At 36.2% G+C, this 15410-nt stretch overlaps 1 protein-coding gene across 3 annotated transcripts in view; it reads right to left on the reverse strand.

The window, feature by feature from the left end:
* Nucleotides 1–386: 386 nt before the first annotated feature.
* Nucleotides 387–15410, reverse strand: part of RBPJ (recombination signal binding protein for immunoglobulin kappa J region) — a gene marked incomplete at both ends in the record, with an annotated part of 54355 nt that continues 39331 nt past the window's right edge. For 2 of the 3 annotated variants that reach the window (XM_079534919.1, XM_079534918.1), the window contains 8 exons: nucleotides 387–702; nucleotides 803–906; nucleotides 1549–1704; nucleotides 4573–4713; nucleotides 5906–6018; nucleotides 6231–6368; nucleotides 7805–7979; nucleotides 9562–9727. In XM_079534919.1, coding sequence (XP_079391045.1) covers nucleotides 387–702; nucleotides 803–906; nucleotides 1549–1704; nucleotides 4573–4713; nucleotides 5906–6018; nucleotides 6231–6368; nucleotides 7805–7979; nucleotides 9562–9727 — 1309 coding nt within the window. The remainder of the gene's footprint in view (nucleotides 703–802; nucleotides 907–1548; nucleotides 1705–4572; nucleotides 4714–5905; nucleotides 6019–6230; nucleotides 6369–7804; nucleotides 7980–9561; nucleotides 9728–15410) is intronic. The other variant, XM_079534920.1, reaches the window with a different exon arrangement.

Below are 15410 nucleotides of genomic sequence, written 5' to 3' on the forward strand. Positions count from 1 at the left end.
ACTATATGTTGTGATACAAAAAAGGTATGGTGAAAATGTACCTTTTATACTAAAGCTTATACAAGTTCCTTGGTCCATAAAAACTATGTTGTGTTCATGTTTTCTAGTTTGCTCAACATGTATCCCAGCCACATTTTTATTTCTTGCCCATTAAAAAAAAAACAGCTGAAAAATAGATTTTCAATAAAGTTCTTATGTTTTGGATGTTTGTTTTTTTTTTTTTTTTATTGTGGCTTCTATATTTAAGATTAGCACTTGCAGGTAACCAGGTTCGAAATACCATCATCTAAAATGGAAAGGTGTTTTCCCATGAAACCACAAAAATTGTTCAGTTCTCTTGAACGTAGCACTTAAAAGTCAGTTAGAGTCCAAACAAACAACGGTAGTTAGGAAACTACAGTTGCTGTAGATGATGTGACGTTGGTTGGATTTGTGCTGACATTTGTGTAACTTCCCTCGCTGTTTGCATTTGTTTCACTGGAAGCCATGAGGCTTGAGTTGGCTCTGAGGATTGCTCCAGCAGCACTGCAGTGTGGTCGTGGCCCTGGTTCTGGTGTGTATGTAAAGGTAAGGCTGGTGGAGTAAATTATGCCATCGTTACGGACCAAAGTTACTGGAACTTGGACTGGTTGACGGACCCACCTCCAACCCTCTCGAAATGCAGAAATATCTGGAACAACACAGAGCATGCTCTCTGCACATCTGAAAAACAGGAGAGACAACTTAGTAAACAAAACTTAACCTTAAAGAATGAGCATACACTATGAAAAACATTCCATACAAGTAGTAGGAAACACCATACCTGTACATAGTTTCAGCTTCCACATCCCCAAACCAGACACGTAAATTTGGAGTGAAATTCTGTCCTGTAAGTTCCAACATTGCTACATCCCCGCCGCCATTCAACTGGATGAGGGGACGAGTATAAAAGAAGAAAACCCACAAAAAAGAAACACTTTAATTAAGAAGAAAAATACCTTAGAAAAATTCTTTTTAGTGCACGTATGAACTGTAAAATGTGCTACTGGTATCAGTTGGATGAAATAAAAATAAACAGACCTACATAACTGAACTGTAAAAAAGTAAACTCAAAAAGATATTACGAAACAAAGAACAACATCTTCCAGAGAACACTAGGAGAGCTTTAAGTTATTCAACAGCAGATAGCACATTCTCTTAACACAGTTTCGGTCTCATAATGTTTGATGAGTAAATGGCCGTTTCAAGAGTCAAAATGCTTTTCTAAATAACCAAAAGGGAAGTGAAAGTCCTAAAGATATCACCACCAGAGTATTCCAAAAAATAAAATTCTTAATGTATAGAGCAATATTATTATTATTCATGTGACCAATATTAATAGTATTCATGTGATACACATTCTGAAATGTAGCTGAGCAAAATCACTGCAATGTAGTTATCTTATATAAAGCTGATAGGAATCTTCTCCTTCAGTAGCCCACAAAAGCACTATAACATTTACATCACTCTGATAAGAATAATCTCATGTGAAAGAGTTTATGAAAATAAACAGACAAATACTTCACTTACTTGAAGACTTTCTACAACAGGCACAGGTGTCACTGGAGCATGGACAGGTCCCATCCCCTCATAAAATGTGTACTCTGCTTTATCTGTGCTAATGATTGTCCAAGAAGCTCCATCATTAATCATTTCTTTATTTGGTTCTTTTGGGCATGGAGTGGCCTTAAAAAGAAAGTAAGTTTGAAGTCTGATCTGTAGAACTGTTTGACAGACAGAGAGCTATAAAGCATCTCAGTCAGTAACAATACCTATTATTTTCATCATATGTTTCTCCATCTTTAACCTCCAACAGAAAGCACCGAATATTTCTCATGTTATGAATTATACCTGGCCAAGCAGCAAGCACTTATTTAAGAACAAGAACTTGTTCTTTATCTACAAAAAGATAAAAAAAACAAGCTAGTATTCCAATGTTTGTTCAAAGACATGGAAGAAGCCAAAATGAAGACCCTGCAAATAAGCTAGAAACTTTTGCTATCTCTTTGTAAATCACATAGCATTAATTTTACACCTTTGTGTACTGTTTCTTTTATGGCAGCAAAAGCCCACTCTGAACAATTCCATTATTTTGCAATACGAAAGTTGTGCACAGGTTAATCACAGACAGAAAAAAAAACAGACTAGAAAACTTCTAATAGCTAAATTCTGCTTGCTTACATAAAGTTTTAGGGGCATCTTGATATACAACCATCCATCCAATCAGTTATATTACTTTACTCTCAAAAAGACATTAGATAAACTTCACAAATCTAACACAAATTGGCTAGTTGAAATGAAATCAGGATCAAAGCTGAATTCAGGCAGACTCTTTATTCTGATATGATCAGATTAAAAACCTCTACTATAAAATAGCTTGCAAGACAGATAGCACAGTGAGAACAGTAACCACTGACCTTTCCTGCTTAATACCCAACTGATATTTTTATTAGAAGCATATGAAATGTAAAAATTACTAGCCCAACTTCAAAAGAGAAACTGTTGTATACTATTTTGACAAAGGACATTTTCCTGCTGGCATGAGTGGACAGACATGCTTTAACTCCTACCAAACGAAAACACAGATATCAGAAGTGAACAAGATCCTTGGCTAGCTCCATTGTTTCTGCTAAACACCTGATTTGAAGTAAAAGAAAATGCCACAGATGGGGTTAAGGCAATGGCACAGGCTGGCCAGAGAAACTGTGGATGTCCCATTCCTGGAGGTGTTCAAGGTCAGGAAGAAATGGGGCCCTGGGCAACCTGATCTTTTAGTGGCAACTGAGCACACAGCACGAGGGTTGGAACTAGACGATCTTTAAGGTCCCTTCCAACTCAAAACATTCTATGAATCTATGAATCTTCATAAAATGACCAGGTCTGCCTGTTTCTATAAACAGCATCTACTAATGCTGCTCTTAGACACTGACTACGCTCTGACCAAGCATGGCATTATTTACAATCTTTTCTGTAGCCTGCAGAGTATGAGTCTTTGAAAAGAGATCTGACTGGTACACTCCAGTACACAATCTCAGCTCTTTTTTAGTAGTTCATGCTGAACTGCTGGCTTAATACACCTCTTCCGCTTTAAGTCTTCTATTTCTTTATACAGGGATGTTTTCATTCACTCATGAAAGAATTGTGGCTTTTCACTCATGAACAAGTGGCTCTTCTTCCACAAAGTGAGCACAGACTGGCTAGACACCTACTTCAGAAACTAGATTCAGCGATCAATATTCAGTGAAAGATGGCACATGTACTTTCATCCCCAGTCTTTGTCTTCTGGTCCCAGGGAAGAAACAGATAAAATGAGATGTCTTTCCTGACACTGGCAGCAAGATTTTATATATATATTTTTATATTTTGTCATGATTCCAGTTACCAAAAAGTGATTACAGTCTGATGTGCATGTTAACAGATTTTATTCAACAAGCAGAATAAAAGAAGAGTGGGGTGTCCTTTCATCCTTCCACATGGAAAGTTTGGATCTCTTTTCAGACTGGGCTCCACAAGTACCATGATACCAAAGAGTGTTAGTATGCCCCTGCAGTTCCATAGCCATTTCCAGCAGCTGTCAGAGTAGCAGGAATTCCTTGTTCATTCAGCCTTCCCACAAAGCAGTTAGAAAAAGATCAAACAACAGCAAGGCTGACTCTGAGACACTGCAATTCCTGTTTCATTGCTCTCTTCCTGGCAAAGATCCATTCTGCTTTACAAGAAAATACATTGATAGATATCTCCGCTATCTCCTAGTGGAAGAAACGACAGGCCTTGTCCACTTCTGACCTTTAGGTTATGAATGCTTCCTGAAATACTAACAAAGCTTCTCATATTCTATCCTAAACTGTGATAGTGGAAAGAAGTTACCTGAGACTTTACCAATCTTTCTTGCCCCCTCCCTTAAAAATGCTAGCTTTCCACTTCCCTGCTTCTACCTTTATTCCTCTGGAAACTAGAACTGTTCTAAGAAATTCCTGATCTTTTGTTGCCTTTCTTGGAATACAGTATTCTCTCTCAATACCCTTTACTATTTGAGCAGCCCTGGATTTTTAAAGAGATCTCTCAGTTGAGATTAAATCTGATTACCACTCCTGCTATTGTCTGGAATTACCACAGTAGAAGTCTGCTAAAAGCACACTAACACACACAAGACTAAAGCAGCCTGCTGGCATATTAAGAGACGTCAAAGCAAAATGCAAGCTATTATTTTTTTGGGCAGCTATTTCTTCGGGTTGTTTCCCATAAAAGTAACTCACTGGGGATAATTTTCTCCACCTATGAAGAAAAATTACTGAAGACAAATTAGCACATTATTTACTGACAAATCAAATTTCTGTAGCTTTACTCTACTATTTACACTTAGCCAAGAGGAAGACAATTCAACACTGCTAAGTGCATCATGAAAGGTTATAATGAATTATATTTGCTGATTTTTCAAAAGAAATATTCTCATTCAAAACCAACTACAAAACTGGCATTCATCTATATTTGTAACTATTTGGGAAAAGTCTGCAACCATGCTTTTCATCTAACAAAATAAGTTAAACAACTCACTTGAAATTGGATTATTCTCTCCTGGGAAAGGCACAAATACATTCTCTCAGTGTCTTTAAGGTAAAATGCACATTTATGGAGCTGTGATACTGGATCATCTGCATCCAATAATGCTGTCTGCTTATCTACTTTTCGAATTATCTGTGAATGAAAGTTGTATGCACATTTAGGACAATTTCTGTACCTCATTACATTGAAGATTACACTGAAGATTATGCAAGTAATGTTAAGTACAGGAAGTAAACAATCCTAATTTTCAAGTTTCCAAGCCTCCTGTGTTAATAACATCAGATTCATAATTTCTAATAATTTTTCATCAAGAACACAATATTCCAGTTGCAATCAGTACTACTCCCTCAAAATGCTGTATGCATATATATTTCATCTTTTCCCTCATTCCAACAGCAAGAAAAAAAAAGTCTGAGATTCAGCAAAATCTACTTTTGGTTTGTTTCTTGACAATGAAAGAAAAGTAGGTCAACTATCAGTAGTCTTCTACAGAAGCACATGCTTCCAACACTGATAGTATCGATTAACATTCTATGGCAGACTGGCTGCTGAACCAAACCAGTTGAGAAATAAGGATCTACTCTAAATGTATTGAGATGGCCTTAAACATAATACTGCAAATACAACAATCACTGGTTATCTTAACAGTTACCTTTAAGTAACATTTAAATGACCAACTGAAAAGAACAATTGTTACTGGCACAAAAAAATGTTGACTTAGTTCAGAGTATTATTTTATTTTTAAAAATTAAATTATTCCCTTACAGGCGGTGGAAATATGTTAGAATACTGGAATTTTATCTCAACTTCTAGAAAAAAAGTTTAATATTTCATGTTATAAAACATCAGCAGAAGCAGCAGCCATAGTGTTCAAAGATTTCTTAGCTAACTATCTTCTAGCTTCAAATCAGGAGAATACTTTTAAATCGAGGCTGAAGTCAAAAAACAAAATTGTCCTACTGGTCGCAAAGCCTTGAAGTATTGATATTGAATAATGAATAAAGTATTTTGCTACAGTGGGACCCACATCACTGTTTTTAAAAAAGACCTACTTTTTTTTTAATGACAGCTTGCAGATTAACCTACTTAGGTAGGTTTGAGTCTTGAAAAGTTCCTTGTGCTTAACTTACAATCTGTTCTTTTAGCATTAATCTGCAGATATAAAAATATGCTTTGATTGAAACAAATGTCATTTTCATATAAAATGCGTATTACTAAAACTAAATGTACAAAGCCACAAATGTAAAGAGTGAAAACCCAATTACAAATAACACTAAGCAGCCACATACAAGTTAACTTTAACAGTGGAGGAATTAAACATTACCAGTCTTGGGAGTGCCATGCCAGTAACGGAGCATACAAGTTTGACAGTCTGCCCATAATGAATGTAGCCATCTCTCACCGTGAATTCTTCTCCTTCCGATTCATCATCATCCACTGCATGAAAAAGGAAGTTCCACGTTACTTGTTTAAATAAACGTTTTTCTCAGTATGAGGAACACTTAATACCACACTACTACATCAAATATACATTTGGTAACAAAACAAATCTGTGCTTGGGCAATTAATAAGGAAGAAAAACAAAGGACTTTTTTTGTGCGGATGGAGGGAGGGAAGATAAAAATATATATTCCTTCATTTTTACTTACAGAGGTGAATGTAAAATGCTCCCCACTGTTGTGAACTGGCATGGAAATTACCGCCTTCTACGTGCAAATATCTGGTGCTAACTGTTTGGGATCGAAGTCTATTAAATAGTGCCACTTTTGTCCCTGATGCAATACATACTGCAAGGAATACATACAGACTTCAGATTATAAAATTACTTCGTTATTATTACAAAGAAAAGTAAGAAGTCACAAATACAATAAAATAAGTCGATGAATATTGGAAATCAATAAATAATTCTCAATTACTGATTGAATTATCTGATACTTATATTTGTGACAGACCAAAAAGAGTTACAAAATTATAAGAGGGAAACATATAGAGGCTGTTCTCCAAAGGCATGCTAGTTCACTAAATTCTGCCACTTGGCCAAATGGGCCAGTGCTTGCCAGCTGAAAATTCTCCTTTCACAGCTTTCAAATAATTGATTATTTGAACAGAAGCATTAGCTTACCCTTGAGAAATATTTAAGACTACTCTCAGTGGTCACTGCATTTGAAGTATAAAGAAAAATTATTCTTACAAATCACAACCAATTGAAATGAAAACAGACAAATACAGAAAATTGTAACCATGCAACTTGAAATTTTTTCAGATTTGAACTTTCTCATGACTCAAGAAGGCGAAAGGCTGTCTGCGCCCCTAAAAAAATTCAGCTACTATCACTGTCAGCAATACAGGCACGTTTCTTCTACTGTTAACATTTACTGCTGAAAACGCTTAGTTCATATTCGCTGCCCATCAAAACCATCTGAATACAAAGTCAACAGTGCATACTCTGAGCCCACGGGCGTAAACTGCACAGCAACAGACCGCCTTTATTCATGTGGCAAGCTAGCAGCCCCGAGATCCACATTCCATAGGAGAATGGGTTCCAGCCCAACACAGGTGGAAGAGCCCTTTAAAGCACTAGTGAAGAGAGAAAAACAAAAAAAATAACGGCATCTCTTGAGGTGCTCCAGTGGTAGCAGGCAAAAACTTCGGAGAAAAAGCAAAAATGCTCCCAATAGCACCAGAGATATCTTCAGTTAAAAAATGGGGCAAGCAAATCAACCTGGGTGAAATACCATCACAGATTTCATAACGAATTATTTAAAAGTGACCATGCAAAATATATTAAAAATAAAAACACAAAAATGGCATGAGACAGAAAGAAGGTGGCTGTGACATGAAGAGGTACAGTCTGGGAAACATGGAAGTATTCCTACCACAATCTGAAAGTTATCTCTTCACTACTGATCAAAACATCCTAAGCGCCAGATCAAGGCAGCTTAAGGGATTCAACAGCTTAGTAAGCTGAGACAGAGCATTCTTTATGAATTTGTTTATAAGGATTTACTCCTCAGAATAAAGGTTTTGGGTGGATCTTTTGTATTTACTAAATAATTGTGAATGTATAAAACGAGACAGTATAATCAATATAGGAACATTTTAAAATATACTGCTGTGTTTTAATTGAAAGTTTCATATTTTATACTGTTGTCACATCTCAATAGATTAAAGACAAAATGGAGAAAAAATTGCTACAGAAAGAAAAGAACTGTAAAATACTTACAGTCTGCATTTTTCAGCGACTGCTTCTTTTTAGAAGGCTTGGAGATGACTTTGATTCGTTTACTGAGGAACACACCGATGTCATCACTATTGCCATAGAACATTTTTACTGATAGCATGAAGTGCTTTCTCTTGTCTGAATCTGATATGTATAACGTTTTGGCAGTGCAATAATTCTGTGGGTAAAAACATATTATTGTTCCCTTTTTCAAATTAGCTCAGTACAAGGAGCTCCATATGTAACTGTGAATGGAAATGGTGTACCAGTTTCTCAAACAGATCAAAAATCGCTTTCTCCTCTCTTCCCCACTAATAACAACACTTGACTTTTTTTTTCCAATATGTATGGAATCCTTCCATATGGAAATCATTTATAAACTACTTTTTAGCTTTGTGAAGTACAGCATCTTACTTCAGTAATTCATCTCCTTACTAAGACTGGAAAGCAGGTGATTACAGACTGTAGCTGTATCAAAGCCACATCTGAGAGGGTAAGAGCACCACTAAAAGTTACATTCGAGTACAGCTATAAAGTCAGTACAGCAGATATGCACAAGAAACTGCTTGTGCAAAAACAAACAAACAACAAAACAACCAAAAAACACAAATGAAACACCACCAGCACCACCACCAAACATTAAATCAAGCTTTCCTTGAAAGCATTGGAGAGGATTGGCTTTTGAAGTCAGTGGAAAGTTACAAAGAGCTAAATGCTTAAGCTGGGCAACAAGGAGAGATTAAAGACCTCCAGAAAAACTTCAGCTATCTTTCATTTTAAGAAACAAGTATATACAAGAGCAGTGTCCACCTTGGTATAACAAACATGTTTCTGAGAAGTTATACTAAAAAATCTTTAAGCCATACAACCTGTAGTAGGATTGTGTGAAACCACGTGCTCTAAGTCGTAAGGCAGACATGGCATGTATTTTGTGACAACTCCCACAGTTAGTAATTGCTCATGGAAGTAACAAGTCAGTTTTCAGAACCATTCAAAGAATCTGTTCAAATCCAAATAATCTAATCCGTGGTGACCTTGCTTGGTGACTTTGACCTTCCATGGCAGCAACATGAAGAGTAAACACAATATGGAATTTAGATGGATTCCATTATATATTTGGAAGAAAAAAAAGAAAAAAACAACATACATGCAGTAACGCATAAAACATTTCTAAGGAGATGGTGCTGCAAATAAAACGTAGTAATCAGCTAGATAATATTGCATAATTAGACAACCAGATAAAATGATCTCTTACGTGCTGCCAGATTTACTCCAGTTGTTTAAGTCACCACAAATACGTTAAAAAAATCTGGTAGGAACTTATATTACTCTACAAAAACTGTACTATACATATAAAGCAGCACTTAAACTGTACTTTCATGCAAAGGAATTTAGTGACTACTTCAGCAGCAGATGTTGTTCAGATGCTTCCTTGATATTACCCATTTGTGCAAACCAATAAGACAGACAAGGAGTTTTGGCAAACAACCTTATTTCAGTTAACCACTGAGGCCTACCAAATAACCTAACAGAACTGAGTGGAGACCCTACAGATGAAAAGTCAGCACCATGCTGTAATTCCATGAGCCACATCCATTGACTCCATTCGTCTTGTATATCTTCTAGGCTTTTTTTTGAATGACTCATGTAGTATCTGCTACAGAATAACTGAAATTACAATAAGCCAATGCATGCCCTGAAAGACATTGCGTAGTTATAACATCCTTTGTGGAGATCTTAATGCATTATTACGCTCCTACCTTTCCTTCCAAGTTCAGCTGCTGCATTTCTTGGTCACTGTTTCCTATTCCAATGAAGGCGCAGGGTTGTGACTCTTGCTCAGTGCAACCATCCCGTTCCATTTGTTCTTTTTTTTTCTTCCATCCACTGCCCATAAGATACACACACGGAGGGGGACAAAAGAACCTGAAAATGAAAAACATATTGCAAGATTACATCCAATTTTTAAGGAAAAAATAAAAACAAGCATTCAAACTGTTATAGACCCAAAACTTTCTCAGTCAATCTGGATTTTCATTGCACTTTATTATCTGTATGCTTTTCATTAGCCTTAAAGATTTTCTGAAACACAAATCGAAAAAAGAGAAAAAGAAGGAAAAACAGCATTAGATGCCCTGTCACTGAGCATGTTTCAATTTCAAGGAAATAGAAAACAAACTCCATCCCTGTGAAATAAAAGCATTTTTTACCCTCACAAAAAGGAAATTCTCCTAAAGAAAGCAGAGAAGTCTTCCAAGTGATGACAATGTTTTGCTTTTGTAATCAACATGATTAAGACACATCAGTACCACCAAGTAATTTAATGAAAATCTAGCAACTGCAATTTTTAAATATTTAGGCTTTTATCATTAGCAAAGGAAAAGGAGGGAGTCTATTCTGTTCAAACACAAATTTATTTTCTGTTTATAAACAGATCAGGTGCCTTCAGCAATAATTGTAAGGTATGGTATACTCTTTAGCAGTCATTCTAGATGTTATTTTAAAGCAAAAACTTCAAAAGAAAAGCATCTTAATGCCATGTATCAGTCTCGAAGCTTCCGCAGCCTTAAGTGCTTTTGGATTTAGTTTAACCTAGAGGTGCAGTGTTTTTAACATTATTTAGTTAAAACCAAAGTTGAAAAAGCGGAAGAATTATTAGCATACCATAATTATAAAAAAACTAAAGAGGCACGAAAGGAAAGGAAAACTGAAAAAGTTTCTTATTCCATTTATTTGACATTGAAGTGTAGTACTTAATTTGGCAATTCTGACATTCAATGACATTTCCTACTGTATTCCTGTAAGTAGGTACATTTTCAAAATGTGATCTGGAACAACTGAATTCATGGATAAATTCTTTAAACACTACATAAGCTTTTATTAGCATAAATCAGCTTTATTTTGAAAATTAAATTTAATAAACTTCACCACTTCAGTCCATCAGCACAATTATCTTTCAAAGACATAAGAAGCTTTTTTAAGTAACAGATTTCTAAAAAGAGGAAACCAAAATCCTGACTTAACAGTCATAATAAAAACACAAACAGTAAAAATCCATAGAAATAAATGCAAAGACTGATAATCATTTCAGTTAGGGCACATAGCCAATATTTATTCCTTGCTCATAAAACAAAAAATAGCTTTTAAAGATTCTACTGCCATTCAAAGTTTCAGTGGTTATGATAACCAGCAAAAATAGACTCTTGCAGGCAAACACCAAGTGATCTTGAAAAATTTTCACTGCTAATTTATTTGGCATTTCAACTTCTCATTCTTTCTAAAACACATCCAAAATGATTACATATAACATACCGCATGGCTTGAATCTCTAAGCAAATCTTTCAAACCACAACACTCTCCATGGTTCGAAAAAAAAAGACTGCCTGCAAAATGGAATTTGTAGAAAGTAGACCTCTATATGAGGTCAAAAAAATCTGCATGTTTGAAAAACCCATTAATTTCATTAGTGGAACTGCTCACACAGACTGCTTTTCAAACTTAATTCAGAACCAAATGCTGTATTTCCTCCATTACAATAATCCATTTCACCAGAGATGTACCATAACAATTATTTGTTCCTTTTATTGCCTTCACACTGTTGTCAAGGATATAAATGGAATATAAAATTAACTATGGAATTATGAGTTAATGGAAATCTGTTTGTAGAATTGAGCTACTCAAAGTTCACCAAACAATATTTTTTCATGTGCTTATTGCATCAGTGTTAACTATTTGCATTTGATTCTCTGGAGGTAACTATGAGCCAGATGAAGGCTCTGGGATTTTTTTTTTCCTTCCAATTGAACATGCAGAACACAGAACCAACACAACAGGTAGCAACTTGCCAATTTGCAAAACAGATGTTTCCTGACGACTCAGGAACCTGAAAACCTACACAACAAACTAGCTCAAAAATAAAATGTAACACTTCTCCAGCAGTGGCACAAGACAATAATTTCAGTAAAGCAGTCATGAAGTAAAATGCTGGAGTTTATAGTTATCTGACACCAGAATGCATTACTTTACTGCTGTAAGCACAGAAGTGGATAACAACCTCAAACAGAAACAGTAAATAGTAATAACTGTTTCTTATGAAACAGCATATAATGTACACCACTTCCTTAGCTTATTACATGTCTTTTTCTCATTTTTTGCTACCTGACATCTGTTCCTGGTTTCTTAATGACAATGCTGACTGTCTCTGCAGGACATATTTAACATCCTTATGGAAATCTCTTACACACTTACCCAAGTATTTCTCTTCCTACTACAAAATTTCGATCACCAGACCAGTAATGCATTCCCTACTTTTCACCTGCACTCATTTCATAAATTAGATCAGCACAGACTACGTCACCTAATTTTTCTCAAATGCTCATCTACCAAATAGGAAAGACAATCTTAAGAGAATTTACATTTGCAAGGGAAAGTACACAATGACAATGGCTAAAGCAACTATGAAGTACCCAAGTGTAAGGTGTTTACAGAAACAACATAATTCATATTACTTTTTTCAGCCCATACCCAGATGCAAATACCATAGTTATTGCTAAAAACCCTTTTCTGAAGATCAGCTACTGATGGCTGAAAGTTCTGGGTTGTTGTAGGAAAATGGGGAAAAAATAACCAAAAAGCTAGCACAGTGATTATGGCTATATTATTATACTCATTGCGTCATGTGTAGGAGGATTACTTTTTTCTTTGAGAACCTGGAAGTAAGAGGTGCAGCAGTTCGAGATAAAATCTTGTATTTATATTACTGGTTAGAAGACAAAAAAATCCCAAACTTCTTAACCGATTTTCATTTCGACTTTATTCTAAATCAAGACCTCTACGTACCTACAGCCACGAGGTGGCAGTAAAGACCCATAAGAAACAAGTTTTTCATCTTTATAAACTAAAACAGAGAAAAACACTGGAAGACTCCAAACAGAGATTACCAAAGAAACTCTCACTTAGACCATTTCATGACAGGCTAAACCTACAAAACAAGAAAAGAGCGAGTGATCACAGCCTGAACAACTTTCCTTCTCCATCACTTTGTATTTATAACCACAAGCACTCATGTATAGAAAAGGTTAATTATAAACGTTCTTTTCAACAGGTTTCCAAGTTTGAATTGGGTATTAAAGGGTATTAAATAATGTGACTTAGGTACATTTAAAATAACTATTAGAGAAAGTTTCTCATTAATAAAGCATTTTCCACGTAAACAGGATTATAAACATTCGCAAGTTGGCTTTCAGATACCCATGAAGAGGTTTAAAAAATAAAAAATAAAAAATAAAAAAAAATCACCTCCCCAAAACAGCCCATGTAGGTAATTTCCAGCAGTGGTGATGGGAAAAATGGTAGGACAATGTTTGGTGGAACAAATGAAACTATTCCTCCTTCAACTTTTGATTTACAGAGCCTACCTCTTTTTTCTTTAACCACAAACTAAAATAAGACTGAGTGGGAGGCAAAAATTCTTCTGAAGTATTAATCTGACCTACGGTACGAAGAAAATGATAGGTGCTAAGGGGAAAGGCAGCTGCCTCTGGTTGCTCTGAGTTTGGTCAGAATTTTTAGTACAAGAAGGGTGGAAAATCATGAAGGATGCAACTGCCTATCAGGATTTATAACATCTTCTAACTTTTCTCTGTGCTACAGGTGGACTGATAACTGTATTTAATCAGCAGTAAAGCAAAAAAGTACATTTGTCCATAAGGTAAACATCTAACAACTTGATTTGAAAACCACAAATATCTATTAGGGATGAACTCTGTAAGCTCCTCCATTAATCAAGTATAGCAACCAGGAATATCCTTCATAGACAAAACCTGCTCTGTGTCTGTTGGTGTTTCTGGACAAGAGCTGATTCATTATCTCCTATTTGCTGATTTAAAACACAATGGTTGACAGACTGAGCCAGGAAAACACTTTTGGATACCGGGTCTCTGAAAATACTTCATATATTTAATGACAACATGTACTCAGTGCTCTTGTGAACTCCTAGTTTACCTTATGTACAATGCTTTCCCTACACAACTTCCAATGATTTGTAACTGATGTAATAAAATGACGAGTAGTTGATGTTGTCATCAATGGGTAGTTGATGTTGTTATCAACTAAGCTGATGTTGTGACTGACGTTAGTCAGGAAGGATCAGGGGATCTACCTCCAAGGAGGAAAGGGCTTCCACAGAGTGCTCTCTTTCAAGGGCCTAATTTCATAGATAACTTAGCCTAGAAAAGGCCACAGCATTACCAACCTCATGTTAAGCATAAGCTTAAAAACTCAGTAAACAAAAGCAAGCTGGTACTCCTTTTTTTCCTGACAGATCTGGTCCATCAGACCGGAAAGTGAATGTTTTTCCATGGCAAGAACACCAAGCTGAGGTATCTAAGGATGCTCTCTTTTATTTCAAATGACTTCAAGGGAAAAACAAAATAATCTCTAACGGTTTCCGAGCCCTAACTGTAACAAGCAAAAGTGGAATAGATTTGAGTCTTTGGCACCACCTGGAATATTGTTTTTAATTAGACAATCACCAAGGAGAGAAAAACATTCTCCCAGCCCCTTCAGTCAAATAAAGCCAATAAATAAAGAGAAAATATGGTATATTAGTAGAGAAGCTACCCTTATTGAACTTACCAAGGCTGTAAAGGATAGCAAGCAAACTAAAATCAGCTCATGCCTTTCCCAGCTACTTCTGATATAGACAGTTCTACTTTCAAACCACAGGATTCTGCTCACAAAGGTTAGCTTTTTCAACATATCCAAGACCCTGCAAAGGGTCCAGAGGAAGGCCATGAAGATGACCAGAGGGCTGGAGCACCTCTCATATAAAGACATGCTGAAGGAGCTGGACTTGCTCAGCCTGGAGAAGAGAAGGCAGTGGGGATACCTCATTGTAGACTTTCAATATTTACAATGAAATTATAAACAGGAAGGAAATACATTTGATACAAGGGTAGGCAGGGACAGGGAAAGGGGGAATGGTTTTAAACCCCGTCCCTGGAGGTATTCAAAGCCAGGTTTGACAGGGGCAAGCTGATCTAGTACTTGATCTAGTGGTTGGCAATCCTACCCGCAGCAAGGGGCTTGAAAATGTGATGATCCCTTCCAACCCAAGCCATTCTATGATAAGACATTCTTGACGTCATCTTTCAGAAAACTGTACCTACCCCCTTGTCTCTTTTAACTTCACGGGTGACAACAGCAGGGAAGATAGTTCTTTGTACCAGTCAGTCAGTTTGGAGTCAGTCAAGGCAGAATTTGTTTGTCAATTACCAAAATTATTTTGAGCATGATAACACTCAGTCGTCTTTCTTTCTTAGGAAAGCAGAATGAACTGACAATATCCATTAAAAAAAAAGAAACATATGAAACATAACTAGGTGCTAGAATGCTAAGGATAAGGCAGTGGAGCCACAGGGTAAGCACTAGAAAAGACTATGCTCTCAACAACACAGTGCAGGGAGGAAAATATTTGAGCAGAAATTGCAGAAGCTCCTTCACTAACAGCAAGACGCAGCTAGAACATTCTCAAGGCTAATCAGCAGTAAGCATTTTTTTTAACGCTGAGTAGCATACAACAAGTACCAATGTGGCTCACAACCTTTGA

This window comes from Tetrao urogallus, assembly GCF_951394365.1.
Source record: "Tetrao urogallus genome assembly, chromosome: 4".
Classification (NCBI taxonomy): domain Eukaryota; kingdom Metazoa; phylum Chordata; class Aves; order Galliformes; family Phasianidae; genus Tetrao; species Tetrao urogallus.